Here is a 19,408-nt window from a genome sequence, read left to right as displayed (position 1 = left end):
AATGTGGATGTTAAGTTTGTAGTAGCTGATAGTATTTTACATTTGTTTATTCTTATTGCCTCAGTGATTTTAAAGCATTGGTTTAAAATTGGAGTGGCACACCGAACGTCATGGGTCAGACATGTAGGCTAGAAACAGACAGGACCAAGCATACGCAGATTGATGAGGTTGTTCTCAACATTTTACATTTCTGCAACATTTCCCGTGGGCTGGTACACAGCTTTGGCATGACGCTAGAGGAAGCCCTGTGTGTTCGTCTACAAAAGCACACAGGTTGTTAGGGAAAGCACCGCAGAGGACATGGCTGCTGTGGCATGCCAGGGTTCTGTACCGCTTTCCCCGCTGTTTTGCAAAGTGATATTCTGCAGCAAAAAAATGTAACTTCTGTCTCACTTTAGGAAGTGCAGTTTAGGAGATGAGGTAATTTGATGGATAGTGTATACTAAGAAAAATATTAGAAACCAGGAAAGGCCACATAGTCCATTGAGGCTCATTTCATTCCAAATACACCTTCCCTAGGTTATCATCTAATTGTTAAGAGAAAGAGTAATGTTATCCATTTTTTATAATTCAGCTTCTGGGTATTACAGAGATAAATACCTAAATGCTGGAGAACTAACTTTCTTTCAGAGCACTATTTCAGGGGAAAAATACTTAAATGCAGATAGGTGGGATGACAGAAAAGAAATTGACCCTAAATGAAAAATATGATGATAGTGATATGAATATATGTGTATAGTCACAGTTTCTCAAAGTTCCCCAGAGACAAGCTTCCAATCATGAGACTTTCAGATAGTAACCTTTCCTTTGATTTATTGTTTCAGGACCAATGCAGGAGACAATATATGACTTTTGGAGAATGGTATGGCATGAAAACACAGCCAGCATAATCATGGTTACTAATCTCGTAGAAGTGGGAAGGGTAAGTGATTTTTGTACTTAAAAAGATGAAAGACTTCCAAGGTGTTTGCTTTTGGAAATTAAATAGCAGACCAACAAAATGCTTATATACTGAGTATAGCACATAAAATATTTATGACTGCCTGTGCTAAGAGGTTCATTATCAATTATTTTTAAACATGCCTTGGATGCTTGGCTTTGATAACATTAGCACAATGAAAAAGTAACTGATAAAGCTGCATTCTGTACAGCACAGCCTGCAAAGACTGCCAACGAGGGAAAGCGTCATATCTTAGTATATATCTCAGACATACCATTTCTATTAAGGGAAACCAGGGAATTGGTTACAGAACAAGGTATGGAGTCATCTTTTTCTCAGGGAGCCTGAGGGGGAGTAATTCTGAAACAGATGTCTGAGAAAAGTAGTTAAACTATGAAATTGCACCTTCTTCATAGTATATTAATCTAAATCAGTGTGGTTTGTTTGGGTTGTCCTTCCTGTAAGCCTTCTGGTCTCAAACAGAAAAAATTAGCTTTACTCATTTGCACGCTAAATTTGTTGACCAGGAGGTCTTCTTCAGGAGCTGAGTAGTAAAGGAAAACTTGAGTTACCTGGCTGATACTGTGTACTTTTCTTTCTTTGCTTGATAACTTCTAAAGTATGCCTCCTACTCAAGTCATTATGGCTAATTTTGTTTTCAACAAGTATTGAATGGAAACATTTTCTTTGTTTCTCACAACCGTCAATAACTGAGTCTTTTAATTTACTGCTTTGTCTATGCACTGGTGTCTTAGTTCTCATCTGGGATGCTTTTTTCGGGAAAATTTGCTTAGGAACTGGGCATATAGCTTTCATTTGGAATGAAAAAAACCCACTGCTTTTATTGCAACTGCTGCAGTTACTGTAAATCGAAGTGTTGAAATAAGAAGTCAAGTGCACATATCTTGGTGTGAGCCACATGGTTTTAAGAGATGTTTTTAATTTCACGCTGGTGGAGTGGCTGATACCGCTCTGCCCTGTGGCATTGGCATGAGGAGAGAGAGTACTGTTTATGTGGTGTGAGTCAAAGTGTCGGATCTTGTCTCCTTTTTAGCAAGTCCAGTTTTATAATCTCAATTTATTCTTCCTTATCTCCTTTGTCAATTGTTAATATAAATCCTAACGTTTAGGTATCTGTGTGCCCAAGCCTGCCAACAGATCAGGTGCCAGTATTATTTTTAGAAATAAAAAAGATGGGATTTGTGACTGCAATTAACACCTGCTGCAGGAACACGCGTACGACTAATTGCAGAGACAAAAAGGATCATGGAGGCCGCTTTAAAAATTCAGTCCTGTGAGTGAGGAAGAAGGTAGAAATAGTTGGATGGTCACATATCAATTCAAACAGATGGATTTGTAAGAATAGGAAGCTCTCCAGCAAACCTCTTCGTTAAAGCTTTATACACATTCATAAGTACCCAAGCACACAACTTAAAAAGGGATGTTTTCAGGGTATGGATAAACAAGCCTTAGAACAAAAATAGCATACTGCATGAAACCACCTACTGTTTTCCTAAAGTCAGGATTTGAAAGCATCAGTTAGAGTGAACTGTCAGGTATCAGCCAGGGAGACACCAGTCTTGGTGCCAGTGTTGGCAGCCTCAACTTCGCAACGTCTAGGTACGCAGCACGTTCCCGTAGCAGCAAGTAAAACTTTGTGCCACCATGGAGATTTCTTCAGGGTGCAAGAGTCCTAGTGGGATACAGATCTGTGGCTTTGTTGTTTCTGGCAGTGCTAGAAATGACTTTGTTCTCACTTTCTCTGGAGGCCAACATAGGTGAGATCAGAGAGCAGAAATTGAAATGAGCTTTTAATGGAAATGAGATCGTATGAGCCACAGAACAATGCAGTTACTCCTCCGTTGGTGCTTCTGTCCTGCTCCCGGAGCTGGAAGCATCAGCAACAAGGAGGCATATTACAAACACACCATCTGTCCCGCAACTCCTAACACAAGCTCTGTGCCACCTTGATTAGTAATGATTTTAATGGACCTTTTGGTAGCATTCCTGCAGGGCAAACCTTGTAACCTTCCCAACCTTGAGGTTTTCTATTTCAATTGCTATTGCTGGTCTAAGATTTACAGAGGCTTATTATTTTTATTTTTTAACCCTCTTGACCCATTGTAAGCTGAGGAGGAAAATTCCTTTTTATTTTCAGGAAAGAGGAATATCTATTTAACATGTTTGCCACACAGTGTACATCCTTCATGAATTAATCATTGAGGGGGCGTATTTGTTTACCAGGACTGGCTGGATAGTCATTAAATCAGTGCTAGGAACTTGCGTCTTGCCCTGGAGCATTATGCATCAGGACTGTTTTAATTGCGGATGGAGGAATCACCATGAGGCTGTCCCTAATGCAAGCACCTGCTGCAAATGACTCAGTCCCTGCATTACCCTCCAGCAGGGTCCGGGTACATCTGCCAATATCTGTCATTATCTGAGGCATACTTGTCTGAACCATGCATGCCTTTAAGCTCTCGTGTGTTCCAGCAAGGGACCCTTGTCAGTGTTTCTGGCACCTGCAGACTGCTGTGCACCTGGTATTTAAATGGCACAGAAATGTGTTTTGATTGTTTTCTCTCTTTAATGAACCCACCTGAGGGACATTTAGCTCTTTATCTAGTAGCCTGTTACCCAGTCACTCACATTTACACTGCTTGTGTGGAAATTCAGAACTCACTTGTGCTGTTATACTAATCCATCTGCCAGAAGTCTTATCACAAAATCTGCAGGGCTCCCTAAGGAGACTTTTGTACTGGTAATTTAAGCTAATGATTTCTAAACATATTTAGTCAGTTTTATGAAGACCTCATTAGAATGTGACTGTTTATTAAAAATCTAAATGAGGTCCCACAGTCATTTAGAAAAATCATTGCTGAGTTGCATGAACAGTTCTTTGATAACGGATGATGAAGTGGTTTTTAGTTAAGATTGGCCTAGGTTGACATAAGAACTTGTACAAAAAAACTAAACAAATAAGCAGCCTTTGAAGCATCCTTGAAGAAAAGTCTCTATCTTCTTCATGCTGGGGTCAACAACTTTGCACTCACAATGAAGTTCACAAAAAGGGAATGACAAGTAATTAATGGCATAGTATACTTACATTTTAGTGCAAGAATCAGAATTTTCCAAACCACACACTAACAGGTAAAAAGCAAAACCAAGACTCATAAAAATATATCAGTGTGACCACAAGCTATTTCAAAATAATGTATTTTGGATTATAGTAATGCAAGAGACCTCCATGCTCATGTTTGTAAGTGCTAGAGCAACTGAAGATAGTAGTGTAATTTCAGACATCTTTTCCTGAGACACTTAGCGTAATCTGGTGGATTATTCTAGAAGAAACAAAACTTTTTATCCCACCAGTGTAGGGTTCATCAGAAAACAGACACAAGAGAACATCTTGCTTACTCCAAGAGACTGCTCTGGAGTACAGACTCCAAAAGACAGAGCTGGATCGTTCTGTGGAAAGCAATGGGAACTGGATCAAGGTCTTCATGGACTGGCCAAAGTCTCGGGTTGCTTCTTGAAGTGCTTCAATGTTTGCACACATTGAAACATTTCTTTCATCCTTAAAGAGTTATTCTGGGAAGATTTAGAATATATTCAATTGTGCCATCTAGCTGTCACCTCCATCTTTGCTCTTGTTGGGCTGGTATTAATACTTGGTTGGCAGAATCAAACTTGGCATGTCACATCGTTTGTCATTTGTCAGCAGTCACTTTCTCTCCCACTCCTTGTTTTTGCTTGAGGCAGAAGAAATTTAGTAATATCTGATTAATAAATGGTGAAATGCACTGATGAAATTCAGTGGAGGTGGTTGATATATAAATGTGCTGCAAGGACTCATGATTGTCTATCATGCTTTTAATATAACAAAGTATTTACAAAAAAAATTCACTAGAAATAATTATAAAAAATAAAACCTCACCCCAGGAGCATAGTAATTACAGTAATTAGAGTTTTGCAATTATTATCCAGAATTAGAAAACAGCCAGTGCTAATAGTGTTAATAAGCACACAAAAGACCCTTTTTTTCAAAGAAGGCAAGGTTGACTACAGCAGAATGGATGTGATACAAACAGGGGAATGAAGGTCAGCCACGGACTGGTAAATAGCCCCTATGCCTGCACGCACACCTTAGCGCTACTGAAACAGCTGAAACAGCCTCTCACTGCCATCTTACCTCTTAGGAGCGTTGTGCTTTCTTGATAGCCATCTCACACTCCTCCTGGGTGACTTTTCCCTCTCAAGAGCCAGCAGGGTTGTATCTGCATAGGGAAAAAGAAAGAACACAGCAGTGGCTTAGCTTTTCCTTTGCTTGTTTTACTGGACCTGCGGTTGACATGCTACATACATGGCACTCTCATCTGCCTTGCTGCAAAGATGTTGATGGCTCTGACTTTTCATGCTTAGAAAAGTATTGGGGTCTACATGACAGTGAGGAGACCCATACGAAGGTCTTCTGACAGAAAGGGAACATCTTGCTGCTGGCTGGCTAAAAAATGTTCCCTGTTGTAAGATACAATCTGTCAGAAGAGAGTTGTTGTCCTCAAGAAAGACTCTGTGGGCCCAGCCCTAAGCAGTCATATGTGCATGTGCTTGGGCCTTGGATCCAAGCTTGGTCCTTGCTCAGGATGTGCAGCCTTGGTCAGCATTCAAGAAACATTTCTAAACCAGATACAAATATGGTTCCTTAACAAACAAAATCCAGAAGTCTTTATGTTGAACCAGATCTTCTTCTTGTCGACCTGATGATTTGTTTCTGTTATAGACAGACATTAGACATCCAAGAAAAACTGCCAAATAAAGCTCTGTGCAAAGACTTCTTACTGAAAACATATTGCAAGAATCAAACAAAAACTTCATAGGAAATTCCGGTAACATAAAAACTGTGTGAAATTTCCAATGGACTTGCCACCTATTCTTAGAATAAAAAGGAATTTTTTGACACAAAGCTATTATGAAGCTTGCACTTACGCATTTTACAAGTTTTGAGAATCTTCCTTGCAGAAGAACCCTCTAATAAACAAAGGTAAATTCAAATTGTATTTAAGATTCAGATCACCCATTACAGAGATACTGCAGAGGTGAAACACAATAACTCTTTAACGTGTCTCGCAAACAGCACATTTGTTTTTAGTATAAATGGAAGAACACTCTATCTAATTGAAACTGCCTCTAAATGTAATAAGCCAAATTACCTACATTGGAATTAGTTCAGGATACTGGCATTAGCGCTCCTTAGGAGGTGTGCCAAAGAGTTTGTAAGCATATGGGTGACTAAGATTTCATTTTAACTTTTCTCCTGAAAGAAAGAAACCACATTTTATAAATGAGAGGGAGAAAGGTTGCTGTATGAAACCCTTCCCTACCTCTAGGTAATTCTAGTCTCAGCTTCTAAAACCTATAAATAGTGTCCTTCCCCATCTAGAGGAAAATTTTTTCTTAATCATGTTTACCTAGAAAACCTAGGACCTGCGCTTATGGTACATATATGTCATTAGATATTCTGTTGTTTTACTTTTGGTTTCACTGTAATTCTTTTCTTAGTTAGCGTAGAGTTTATACTTTTACAGAGAATTAATGAGAAAAAAAGAAAACAATTGTTAAGTTAAAACTATTGTTAATCTTTCAAATCAGTGAACCCTTCTAGTCAAAACAGATTTCAGCTTTATAGACTTCTAACCAGAAATAACAAATTGGCACTATTTCATTAGGGAAAAAATTGGCTGTTGTTCTTCAGGAAAGAGAAGGAAGGACTCCTTGCAATCACTTAATAAAGATGTCCCCAGATTAGCAATGTTAGCATCATCAAACAGGACAGCAACCTACAAGCGTTCAGCACTGCCCCATGTCACTCAAAGCAGACATGGTTTCAGCTCTCAGTGTTTTGATGCATTCTCGTTTCCAGTAAAAGCTGTGTTTCAAAGAATGGTAATCAACAGAGATTAATATCTTAATGCTCACTAATCCAATTGAGACAATTCACTTTGAGAAATAAATAAAAGAGGTTTGAGGATACCCAAATGGATCGATCCCCTTGTTGGCTAGTGCTGCCCAACAAGCAAATATAAGTGCAGTTTGCAAAGAGGTCTTCAAGTTCTTCTTTGAAATGTCGGGGCTAGTGAAACGGCTTCAACACTGCAAGTCTCCTCACCTCAGCAGTCTCATGAAATTAATCTCTCAGTCTCTCTGTGAAGGAAGAAGCATCCTGGAGGCAATGACACATTTTTACCTTACCTGGTAGAGTAACATGTAGAACTTTCTAACCTAACATCAGATGATCAGGTTTTAGAGCCAGAAGGCAATCCACTAACTTGGTGGTGCTCTGTAGCTCAACTAATAGCATGATTTTGCTCTTGGAACAGAAGCATGATTCAGAGCACAGGCTGTTCTGCTCGATGCAGACACATCAGGTCCTCGGAGCACAGGAACTGAGCAATATGCCCATGATTTCACAGTTGTGTAAGGGATTAAGACAGGCTTTGAGGAGCTCCAGCTAATCCTGTAACCATCCTTCATCTTGGCATGGGACCACACTTCTCATGTGCTCTGTGCTCAGCCTTTTTTCCTGCAGGGCTGTACTAAGGTGCACTAATTTACAGCCTTTTTTAATGACCAGTGGGAGACAAAATTGCCTAAACATAAGCAATGAAATAGAGGCAATCCATATCCTTCTGTTGGTACTAGCGATGGAGACAGGAACACTACAATAGCTTTACCTTGGGTCACCTTTACCCTAAAGCAATTCTCCTAGACTAATTCTGTTTTATGGCCAAAGTGTGGCCACACCATGAGTTTGGCCTGTCAGCTTAATTTCATCTAATCCCAGCTAACAGGTTGATGGCATGCTAACAGTATAACTGATTCTTAAGAACAAAGGGATCACACCGATTCCCTCAGGTGGAAAGCATTAATGTATGGCTACTACTGGACATGTCCAGAAAGCCAGCTATTCTGGGCAGAAGTTGAATGAGACTGCATCTACCAGGCAACCTAGGATTGCGCTGCTGGGGCAACCAACATAGGGCAGCAGAAGGTGGAGACTTATGTCAGCTCCGAGTCATCACTGGAAGAAGTTAGACTGAGCTAGTAAAGTTCATGGAGACATCTCTCCTGTCTGGGAGCTATGAACAACATAAAGACTCCTGGCTGCCTTTACACAGACCCATTCATCTGATGGTGCCAAACAGTATCTTAAATGCTCTATTTCTCAGTACTCTTCCATACCTCTTTTAGAAAACTGTAAAATGAGGTATAAATCAATTAACTGACTTGCTCAAAAGCAAACAAAGAAAATGAAAAAAAGAAAGACTGGGTTTTATCTTCTGTCAAAGGTTGTTTTAGAACTTATAAACTGTTCTTAAATCACAATACATTTTTTGTTTGAAAATTATTTAAATAAAAATACTTTCAATTATTGGGTGTCCTTTTACTTGTAGTCAGCCAAATAAAAGTATATGATGTTATCCTAGCTACATCTCCAAAATCTGTTAAAAATTTTCACCAGTGAGCTTGGTTGGCTATTTCATTTTGTATCCTAGAGGTTTCACTTCAAAATTTATGTCTGACTTGCCATCATTACTTAGTTCGGGATTAATTTTAAATTGGAATATATAATACTGCTCTTCACTAATGGCAATCCATGCAGTGCATAGCCAGTTATATCACCTTTTTGCTGAGAATATTTCAGAATCAAAGGACATTGGAAACTTTGAAAAATCAGTGTTATTTAAACTGTTCTGTACAAACTATGAAGTATATTTCACAGCCAGCTCACATATTAGTTCTGTAATATTCCTCCTATTCCAAACCTCTAAGTAAATTAATTACTGTCCTGGCTTTCATACTGCCTTTAGCTAGATGTGTCACATTGCCAAATGGCTAAATATACAGCTTCGGAAGTCACAATTTGTGTTCATTAGCTATCCACTGCCTACATTGTTTGTTATATTTAGAAGGAGCAACAACAACTTTCCACCTTCATTTTTAAGTCTTAGTTTCTCACATTAGACTATTTTGCTGGGTGATGGAGCTAGGGGGTGGAAGCAGATAATCGTCTTCTCCAAATTTCTAAAATTATTAGTAAAATAAACATGTTTGGAACAATTGGATAGCCTAACTTGGGATGAATAGATTAAACCCGAGCATTTTCATTATGTCTCTGGCAATCACCCTTTTATCTCATCTTGTGATGAACATCTGTATTTTTTGGCACGTTAGGATATAAATGTGGGGTGTATCTGAACAAACTCTCAATTATAGTTCTGCTCAGATGAGATTTCAAAATTATGTTTTCTACTTTGTGGACGATATTTACTGTTATGGTAGCAACTGTGTGAAAAAAAACTAATGCATTTAATATTCAGTTCTGGATTCATGTATCAATTATTTAGCTAAACCTTCTGTTAGTAGGTTTTTTTGTAAAACATGTACAAAATGTTTATAAAAAGGGAAAGAGATTCATCAGTTCACAGTAGCTAAAGCTGTGCTAAAAAGCAAAAATGAACAAACATATGTTACCAGCAGTTTCTCGTATTTGATGAGTAAAACCATATTCTATTTTGTTGCAATTGTCTTTCCTTGTACAAATAAAGGCCCTGATCCAATAAACATTTATAAGTGTGATTTTGACTTACACTATTTAAGCTACTTCTGTCTTTAAGACACCTTTGCATTTATTTGAGAGGTCCTGGAGGAGGTGGGAGACTGGTCTTTAAGCATTTAACTTTTGGCTCATCAGGAGTCCACAGAGTTCCCATGTCTAGAGCTCAGCACGTGCAGCAGCATTGCAGAACAAGAGCCAAAAGTAGGAAAAAAGCCTGAATTAAAAAAAAAAAAAAAAGACTTGGTTTTTTTTTCCCCTCCCAGTTGAGTGAATCATTTAGTGTTGGTCTGTGGCTCTGACTGCGGCTCTGGCACCGTTCCCACGGCTGTTACAGCCCCTATTCCACTTGGGAGAGTTTTCAGGAAATTGTGTTGTCATGGATCCTTCTGCTCAGCTCCAATCTGCTCCGTGCCCAAAATCCCCTGTGCAGCAGAGTAAGAAATCCCCAGCAGGCCTAAGCTGCATGAGGCACAAAAGGCTATAACTTCTGTGCAACACCCCCAATGCTTCCCTAATTATTCCACTGGATCATCTTAAATAAGGTTTAAAAAAAGAGTGTAAGCAAATCCAACAGTTGAGGCATAAGAAGGTGGGGACTATGCTCTTCTAAACTAGTCTTTCTAAATGTCCCTAGTTCTTTGTCATAATCCAGACTGTCTAGACTTACCAAGTTAGAAACAGGCATGTTTTCCTTCAAGGCTGAGCAATTTAATTCAGCCAGGGTTGGGGTTTTTTTCCCCATTGTTTATTTTACTAAACTAGAGCTGTTTTGAGGATGGCAGGCGCCCACCAGAAAGAAAAAAGGCTAAAGATAGCAACAAAGAGACGTGCTGATCAGTAGTGCTGTGACTAGGATCACTGCTGCAGCTGCTCCCTTCCTACGTGCGTTGGCCGTCTTTGTGTGGTTCAGGTTCCACCTATGGAAAGGATGAGTGAACAGGCACGAAAAGGGAATGGGCTCCAGAGATGGGGTTGTCAGCGGGCTGCTCCAGTCCGGAGGTAGTGTGAATTGCCTTATTCTGCATGGAGAGTCGAAAAATTATCTTAGCCATAGGTACGAAAACCCTGTTTTAGAAAGTTCCCGGCAATGACTATAAAAGGGTCAGTTTGCTGGCCTAAGGGATTTGAACAATGTGAATTTTCTGGATTATTTTAACAACACAGACAAAACAATGAGCATTCAATGTTTTTCACTTAGCTTCTGTCAGAGGGTTTTTGGAAATACATCCAAACAAGATAAGATCTGAATGAGTATCAAGTAGATGCAACAATAGGTAGATAGCAGCAACTACTAAACTGCTTGCAGCAACATTTAATGCTTTTGAAATGGTTGTTCATTGCTTATAGCTGATAGATGTGCTTTGGAGATAAGTATGCGTTTGCCAGAGATCCTGCAGTTTAGGCACCCTGGGATTGTCCCCAGCTTGGCCCTTGGCTGGTGGAAACCTTCTCATCCAGACTGACGCCCTGTCAGCTTGCTGGCTGGTGAGCACGGTGGGGGAAGCAGTCTTGCTACCCTTGCCCCTGGTACAAGAGTGCTAGGCACTGCGAGGACTGGCCAGTGTCCCGGCTCCAAGCCTCTTGTTATGGAAGGGAACTGTATAACCTGGTGTTTGCCAGTTGTCCTGAAACCACGCTTAATACCAGATGAAATGTCAAGAATATAAAGAATTTTTCTTAGCCAATACTAATGCAGTTACTAGGTCTGAAGACAAGCCTAGAGAAATAAATAAAAACCTCCTTGTAGCTACCTGAACTTCAGCTCTGCTCTAGGAGCTTTCCATCAGCTGTGTAAGCAGGAATAAGCTATTAGGGTGCTTGTATAATTTTGTGGCTGGGAGCCAGGGCTTACAACTAGGCTACTCTTTTCTCTGAGGATCCTGATGTGGGGATGTTTTTCCAGCCCTTCAACTCAGTTCTATTCAGATTTAAATTTTATCCTGCTAAAGAGTCAGAAAAAAGGTCAGAACTACTGACCCTGCCCTGACAAACTTTTTATTTTATCAGCTGATGTTACCACTTTGCTGTGTCAAGACCTCTCTTCTGTCCAGACAGTAAAGAGGGGTTGTACGTTATTATCAGCTACGTCCCTAGAAACAAATTCTGAGGAAAGTATCTTCTTCTGCCTTACAGGACAAGGTTTGACTCTCTGCGTAATCCTTTATATACTGAACCTGGAGTTTGAATAAATAAATCATTTGAATCATGCTTTACAGTTTTCACTGCATGCTTATACACACATCCTTCAGTTCTACCTTTTGCTCAAGACTAGACATGATAGTAATCCAAATATTTTGGCATGAAAATGGATTTGAGAAATACTCTAGGAGTTGTGAAGTTTAATCTTTTTTTTTTTAATTTTTGTATCAGTTTTCCACTGAATATTTGAAGTGTTTGGGTTTTTTACCCAACCCATTTAAGTGTATATTTAAGTAAACCAGTAGATTTACATGTAGTAAAAGATCCGTTTGAAATTTTCCCTTCGGTGAGAGAGAGAAACCATTCCATGCAGCAGATGTATAACAGATGCTACTCCTAGCACTTACTGCACTACTGGACGATGGCCAGATGCAGTGGTGATAGCATAGCTATTACTGTGATAGAGCAGAATAAAACCAAGATATGTAAGTAATGTGTTAGCTTCCCCACCCACCGCCTTGTCCACACAAATGGGAAGGAGGAGAAAATTCTTAAGTCTGTCAGCTATCTGCATCATCGTATACAGTCCCCGCAACAACCCACTTTAAAATCTAGCAGAATGATAGTGCACATTTGAATACGTTAAATACTGTGAAGTCCATCCCATCTAGACCACACCAGGGCTCAGAAAATCTGAAATACAGTTCACAAAACCCACCTTCTTTCTGGCTCCATATCCCGGGATAAATTTGCCAAGAACGCACGGTTCCAGAAGCCAGGTGAAATCACTATGGAGGAAAGGGTGATTAATCTCACCTAACCTTAGCCATCAAGAAGCCAAACAAACACCTAGGCGAAGGTAGTCATCTAGACTCTTTTCATAGTTAACAAAAATAAAGGCACCTCTAGAAGGCATTTGTCCTACTCATCTTAGTTTGAGCTAAGGGAGATAAATCCCACCCATGGTGTTTGCAGTCATCTAGTGAATTGGTGTTAAAGCCCAGACACAAAACACATCTCTTGACTTCAGGTGTCGAGTTTTGCCATTTGACCTCTCATCAGTTCCTTTGGAAAGTTAATCTGAGAAAACAGATACTTTTCTAACAGTAGAGAAGATCCTTCCTGTCTGAAAAACAGATTTTCACTTTAGAAGGTAGGAAGATATTTTTGAGACAAATCACCAACTAGAGGTTGGGGAAAAAACCTTCTGGTGGTAGTCGTCCCTCTGAGCACGCCCTGCGCTGGAAAGCACAGGAAATGAACAGTTACTGTAACTGAGTTGAGCAGGGTAGAAATATCCCTTGTGCTCTGTACAAATTTGCCTTACTTTAGTAACCACAACACAAATCTCACCTGCAACTCTGAAAGATGTCTTAAAAAAAAAAGAGGCAGTGTCCCTTAAACATTAATCATTTCCACATGTGGGAAATGTGACTGTTCTGCGCATGACTGCATTTTAAAACAGAAATCATTGCACAGAATACAGGATAGATTCAGTATGAACCTTCTAAAATAAATGAAACTTAATTTCTTTTGTATTTTTTAAAGGTCAAATGCTGCAAATACTGGCCAGATGACACAGAGATATATAAAGACATTAAAGTTACCCTAATAGAAACAGAGCTCCTGGCTGAATATGTGATTCGAACATTTGCAGTAGAAAAGGTAAGTTTCCAAATTCAGTTTTCTTAAATACGATGGTATCTGCCTAAGTAACATATAAAGATTCAACATGGGAAAGTTAAATCTTTTGACTGACATCCCGGTTTTGCAGCTATTTTTTGGGTAAACGACTACCGCCCTCTTATGGTAAACTGTGGTTTTCTTTAAATGCAGCAACTTTTCTGCGCTTTCCATCACTGTTGGCCCCTGCCTGAGTTAGAAAAAGCGATGTTCCTTGCCTAGGAGAAATCGAAGCCTCCCTCCCAGCAATCAATTGAAAAACACATTCGTGCTGTTTTCCCATCTTATGTTCCCCACAATAATTTTCTGTCTGTACTAGAGGCTGCATGCACCATTATTCAGGAGTCCGTGGTGGAGAATACTGTTATCTGTTGGGCTCGTGTGTTCCTGGTCTGCAGAGACATAGCTGAAACAAATGAATTCTCTTCTCAAGGCAATTTCACTTTTCATGTGGAATCTGTCTTTATAGGGAGAGTTCCAATCAGCCTGTTGTATTACTGTTTATTAGAATAATGCCATGAATTTGTTTGATGCTTACTAGATCTTGTAGCTTTCCCAAACAGCTTACAATATATGGACAACATACAATTAACAAATAAGATACTTAACTGAAAGTGAGAACAAGCAGAGTCAGTCAATGCTGAAGTGTGTCATGCATTTTGTGTTAATTCAGGGGTTTTATTCAGACGTCATTAAAGGACAGAAGTGTTTGTATTGTATGTATCAAGACTCATTTGAGTTGCAGAACGAGGAGGAAAGGGCCTGTTTGGAAGACCCGATATTCCTAATGGTGCACTGAAGTAATGTTCTCCCAGCATCTCCATGAGTAGATTTTCAACTAATTAGCTTACAAAACTCCTTTTGATTTAGTTGCAGTACCTGTGATACAGTGGTTCTCTCTAATGATGAAATAGTATTCAATTATGGTTTTGAAGAACATAATGTTTAGCATCAAAGAATCCTGCACCCAGGTAGGTGAAACTGCCAAAAAGACGGCCCAACAGGGTCTCTGTATGTATATCCACAGTAACAAAGGAATTGGGTTTTTTCCTGTTTTATTCTTCAATCTAATACTTAAATATGCATCAACACAGCAACCTGAGGGTAATGATAACAGAATTATGCAGTTTGAATGAACTGAAATATTGTATCATGTTTACCACCATACATATTGTACATCGAATTCATTCAAGCCTGTTGTTTCCTTGCATTTAGATATTTTTAATAAACAGATGAGAAATAGTGGCTACACTTTGAAGTAGATGAAGCACTGGTTGATTTCTATTCTGCAAATTTTAAGCCCATGCTTTGATGTTAGCTTTTCACTTCTTAACTGGGACTGGAAAAAAAGACCTAGAGGATTTTACAGTTGATCATAACCAAACTGTCTTGAATAAGTGCATTAGAACAGATAGAGATAAAAGGCACTAAACATTTTATTTCTTAAAAAAAATCTCCATCTGAAAAAGATTTCATTTAGACACTGCTTTTTAATAGTTGGTAGTTTTTCAGTAAGCCTCTAAAAGCAATGTCAGTGTAGTTTGAGTAAAGTACATTTGTTTTTACCCTATTTTCCATATTTTTTAACTCTTCCAATGGTACTGGAAGGTCAAGTCTGTACATCTCTTCCACCATAATTCTCTCAAGTTTCTATTTCTTCTCTGCTGGGACTGATACTTTTCAGCCTCTCCAAGACAAGCTGCATGATGAGACAGAGTGCACCCTAACCAAATCTGCAGATAATGCTAAGTGAAGGGTGGTGTTGAAATGCTCAGCATTGGAGCCTCACTTCCAAAGGACTTGAAGATTTGGCCAACAGAAACTTTAGTAATTCAACAAGGAAAAATGCAAAGTTCTGTGCCTTAGGTGGCCTAACCCCATGTGTCTGTACATGCTGTGACATCCTGGGACAACAGCTAACATCCAAGATGATTATGGATGTAGGACACATGAGCTGCAAGGGGAGGTTAAGAGACTTGGCCTTGTTCGGTGTGGTAGAGATGAGGAGGAGGGGTAAGGAGGATCTAATTGCAGTCTGCGACTACCTCAGAGATGTTTAGAAAATCAGGGGCACCAAATTCTCCTCATTCTTCTCAATGGTAATGGATGGTAAAATGGGGCAATGGCCAAGAAGTTGCAGCATGGAAGGCTTGCACTGGAAAAACTCCTTCAGGAGGAGGGTAGCGCAGTGCTAAAGCAGGTTACCCAGAAAAGTTGTGGAATCTCCATTCTTGGAGGTCATCAGGGCTCAGCTAGACACAGCCACTGGTGACCTGATCTAGTGTTGGCCATAGACCCACTCCGATTGGGCGGTTGGACTGGAGACCTCCAAAGGTCCCTTCTGACCATCTTTTCTATTTGTGGATGAACATCTCATACCTGCTCCTAAAATACAATTTAGAAGTTGATTTGTTTGGAGATAAATTGATCACTTATGTTCATTTTTTTAAATTACTATTTGGTAATTATTGAGGAGTAGGGAGATAATGCTAAGAAAATTGAACCCAAAATTACACTCTGATTCTGAAGACCACTTCCTAGATACGCTTTACGTTGTGTGCATAAGCAGTTCCTTTGGAGCAGTTCCTTTACAGCACAACAGTTAACTCAGATGAATTACTCAGATAGTAACATACAGCAGTACCATAAGTATTTGTAGAATCAGGGTCTACATTTTTTAACATCCTACCTAGGGTTTGTTAGCAAAAAGTACACCATTTTTTGTTTGTTTCAGCTGAAAGAAAAAGTAAAAAATAGTCTTTCGAAGCCGAGCATATGCTTTTATGATTCATGCAGTTGTGTTACTATTTTGGGTTTAGAAACCAGCAGGGAAGCTACAGACATGAAAATCATTCTTTTGTAGGTATAATAAGCAAACTCATAAAAGTACCCTATATGCAAAATCTTTTCTAAGTAGCTGAGTGTTACCAACGATAGACAAAGATGCAGTCAGCATGACAGACAGCATTTTCAAAACTAATGCACGAGATACACAGGACATATACTGATCTGTGCAACAGCTGGGCGCATTAGTTTGGAGGGGCAGTTTACTTTTTGTAAGTTGCTTGAAAATCAGGGCTGCGTACGGCATGAAGAATTTGTGTGGGGTACTTGTTTCAGTCCTCAGTTTGTATAGTCATGGCACTGCTTTTTGTATGGGATCTTTGTTTCTTGGGGGATTGTGGGCAGTTGTTAGGAGCAATATAAAAGTGTTTGGGCCATGGATACCCCACCTACGCACAGCTATTTATGGAGTTGGAGGCCTTGCTTACAGTAGCAAAAAGCTGTGTTAACTAACGCACTCTAAAATCTCCAGAGTACAGAGACCAAATTGTATTTGAATGTGTTTGCTGCACTGTCTTAAATTGCAAATTATTTTGTCTGTTCCTGGGTTTTAATATGTTTTAAGATTGGTTTTTAGGATATGAGGTAATTTCTGTTGCAAGGGTGTGATCTCCTCAGTCTATACCGGTGTGACATATGCTATTCATCTTCTCCCTTGCCTGCCTTTTTGTGTCACAGTTTTCGAGGGAGATGAGTGTGGATATTCCTCTGAGCAGATGCCCAGTCTCCACAGATCCCCAGCCTGAGCTGTCAGAGCATCAGGACTCCAAGATACACCAAGCCCACTCCAGTCATGTAGCACTGGCACGGCCAAAATTTCTCAGTCATTGAAAATCCCAGACTCTTTTAGCTTGCATACTAGCAATACATTAGGAAGTTTATATTACTTCATTATGCAAAAAGAATTAGGCCTTTTATATGCAGACCAGCTCAAGGCAGGAAATACATCTTTAAGAAGAAAAACTGTAAACCACTGGTTATTAATATCACTGACATTTAGTCCAGCCTAGACATGATATGTCATAATTTTGCTGTTTGCTCATGAAATATGTATGATGGCCTCTGGTCTGTGGATTTCTAATGAGAATAAAATACTGGCAGCTACATTTTTAGAGGGGCAAGGGGAAATACAAGCACTAAGAAAATCAAACTTAGCATACACACCTCTAATATCCAGACTGCTCCAGAAAGTCACATGGGAAATTACTTACACGATCGGCTTCTCATTCATACCTGTCTTACCATATCCATGTCCTTGTAGACTGTGGCAAATCATTTGAAGGGTGAGCTTGTGGAGGGTTACAAATGCAGCCCCTATGATTGGAGGTGCAAACAGGTTTCTTACTATTCACCTGTTTCTTTCAGACCAATGAAGGAGACAAATGATAATGAAAATTATGCTGAAATTGTAGTTCCCTGAAGTCAGCAGCAAAACTCCTGTGGAGAGCAGTGGGAAAAAAATGCCATCTGTGCTATATGTTCATGGCCTTGCTGCTGACCTGTTCTGTGATCGTGGCATGCATCTTAAGGCCACAGTTTTCAAAGCAACCTAGTGCTTAAATATAGAGATGAGCGTCTGTCTTGTTGCTAAAAGTTTCTAACCAATCTAGTGCTAAATTACTCAGTTTTGTTGTAAGGCTTTGAAACCAGTTGATATGTAGCCTTTGAACTTGCTCTCCTGCTATGAGAAGGCTCTCCAACAGTCTGTACAGATAAGGGTATTGGTAGGGGGTGGATGTTTTTCAGCAAGGCTCAGGCTTTTGAAGTTACATTCTTACGATGTGTCTTGTCCAATTTCTTTCACATTCCAGCTTGGTTTCTTTTTTCAACCCTTCTCTTTTCAACAGAGAGGTGCTCATGAGATTCGGGAAATTCGGCAGTTTCACTTCACTGGCTGGCCAGACCACGGCGTACCATACCATGCGACAGGCCTGCTGGGATTTGTACGGCAGGTCAAATCCAAGAGCCCACCAAACGCTGGACCTCTGGTTGTTCACTGCAGGTGGGTAGAACAGAAATCCCTCCGTTATGTTGTCCACTAAACTCAGAACCTACTTTTGCTTCTCCTGTACTGCATCATCCCCACACAGGTTGCTGAAGCCACTGGAGCTCTACCCACAAAAACTTAATACCTAAAATATAAAGAAGAATGGCAAAACTGAGTCTGAAATCCTGCAAATGTCTGAATGCAAGACTTAATTTCAGTAATCATCCCACTGATCAAGTACCTGCAAGATGAACCCTTGCACTTTACATTTTCCAGTACACTGCTGAACATTAACTGTGCTCTTCTTTTACTTTAGTGCTGGTGCTGGCAGAACTGGGTGCTTCATTGTTATTGACATCATGCTAGATATGGCAGAAAGAGAAGGCGTTGTAGACATATACAATTGCGTGAGAGAGCTTCGATCTCGGAGAGTTAACATGGTGCAGACTGAGGTATTGTTAATCTACTAGAATACTGCCTTACACTTTGCAAGAAGAAGTATTCTTCTAGCCCGTAAAACTAGAGCCCTTTTGTGGTAGGCACCATCCAGAAGGTAGTTTATTCAGTCATATGCAGAAAACAATCAACATACAAACTTGAAGAAGTGCTGCCCGAACAAATGCCCAGTTATGCTGCACTTAAGGCTTGCAATGGTTTTCTGAAAAAAAGGAAAATCATGAGTGTTTCCTCTTCAGGGAGGATTCATTCTGGTGTACCTCTTATTGAGGCTCAGTTATGTGATAGCACCTACAGAACTGTGCAGAGGAATGAAGAAACCAGAAACGTTCCGAGTTTTATTATGAAGTGTAACTGCACTTCTGTTTGTACTTGTAACCAGTTTGAGTCAATCCTTCTATATTAATTTCTAAATGAGTGGGATGGATAAAGTTTTGTGAGCTGCTGTTGTTCCTTCTGGTCTTGCTTCAGTGCCAGTAAAGTCAAGAGAGAATTAGTGGCAACCATATTAGTTGTTATTTTTTATTTACCAAAATACTAGTAGCATATGCTGTCTATGTCAGTAATTATTTTAATTGCTTTACCAGGAACAGTATGTATTCATCCACGATGCTATCCTGGAAGCCTGTCTTTGTGGGGACACATCTATTCCAGCTTCTCAAGTTAGGTCTGTTTACTATGAAATGAATAAACTGGATCCTCAGACTAACTCCAGCCAGATCAAAGAGGAATTTAGGGTAAG

The 19,408-nt window shown here is 39.7% G+C and overlaps 1 protein-coding gene across 9 annotated transcripts in view; it reads left to right on the top strand.

Annotated features, from left to right (window-relative positions):
• PTPRM (protein tyrosine phosphatase receptor type M) overlaps nt 1-19,408 on the top strand; it is a 489,673-nt gene that overhangs the window by 454,438 nt on the left and 15,827 nt on the right. For all 9 annotated transcript variants that reach the window (XM_075494401.1, XM_075494400.1, XM_075494399.1 and 6 more), the window contains 5 exons: nt 825-922; nt 13,245-13,361; nt 18,071-18,225; nt 18,527-18,662; nt 19,254-19,403. In XM_075494401.1, coding sequence (XP_075350516.1) covers nt 825-922; nt 13,245-13,361; nt 18,071-18,225; nt 18,527-18,662; nt 19,254-19,403 — 656 coding nt within the window. The remainder of the gene's footprint in view (nt 1-824; nt 923-13,244; nt 13,362-18,070; nt 18,226-18,526; nt 18,663-19,253; nt 19,404-19,408) is intronic.

The sequence above is a fragment of the Mycteria americana genome, chromosome 2 (assembly GCF_035582795.1).
Source record: "Mycteria americana isolate JAX WOST 10 ecotype Jacksonville Zoo and Gardens chromosome 2, USCA_MyAme_1.0, whole genome shotgun sequence".
Lineage (NCBI taxonomy): Eukaryota > Metazoa > Chordata > Aves > Ciconiiformes > Ciconiidae > Mycteria > Mycteria americana.
The sequence above is the reverse complement of the archived record's forward strand: the minus strand, read 5'-3'. Positions and strand labels throughout refer to the sequence as shown.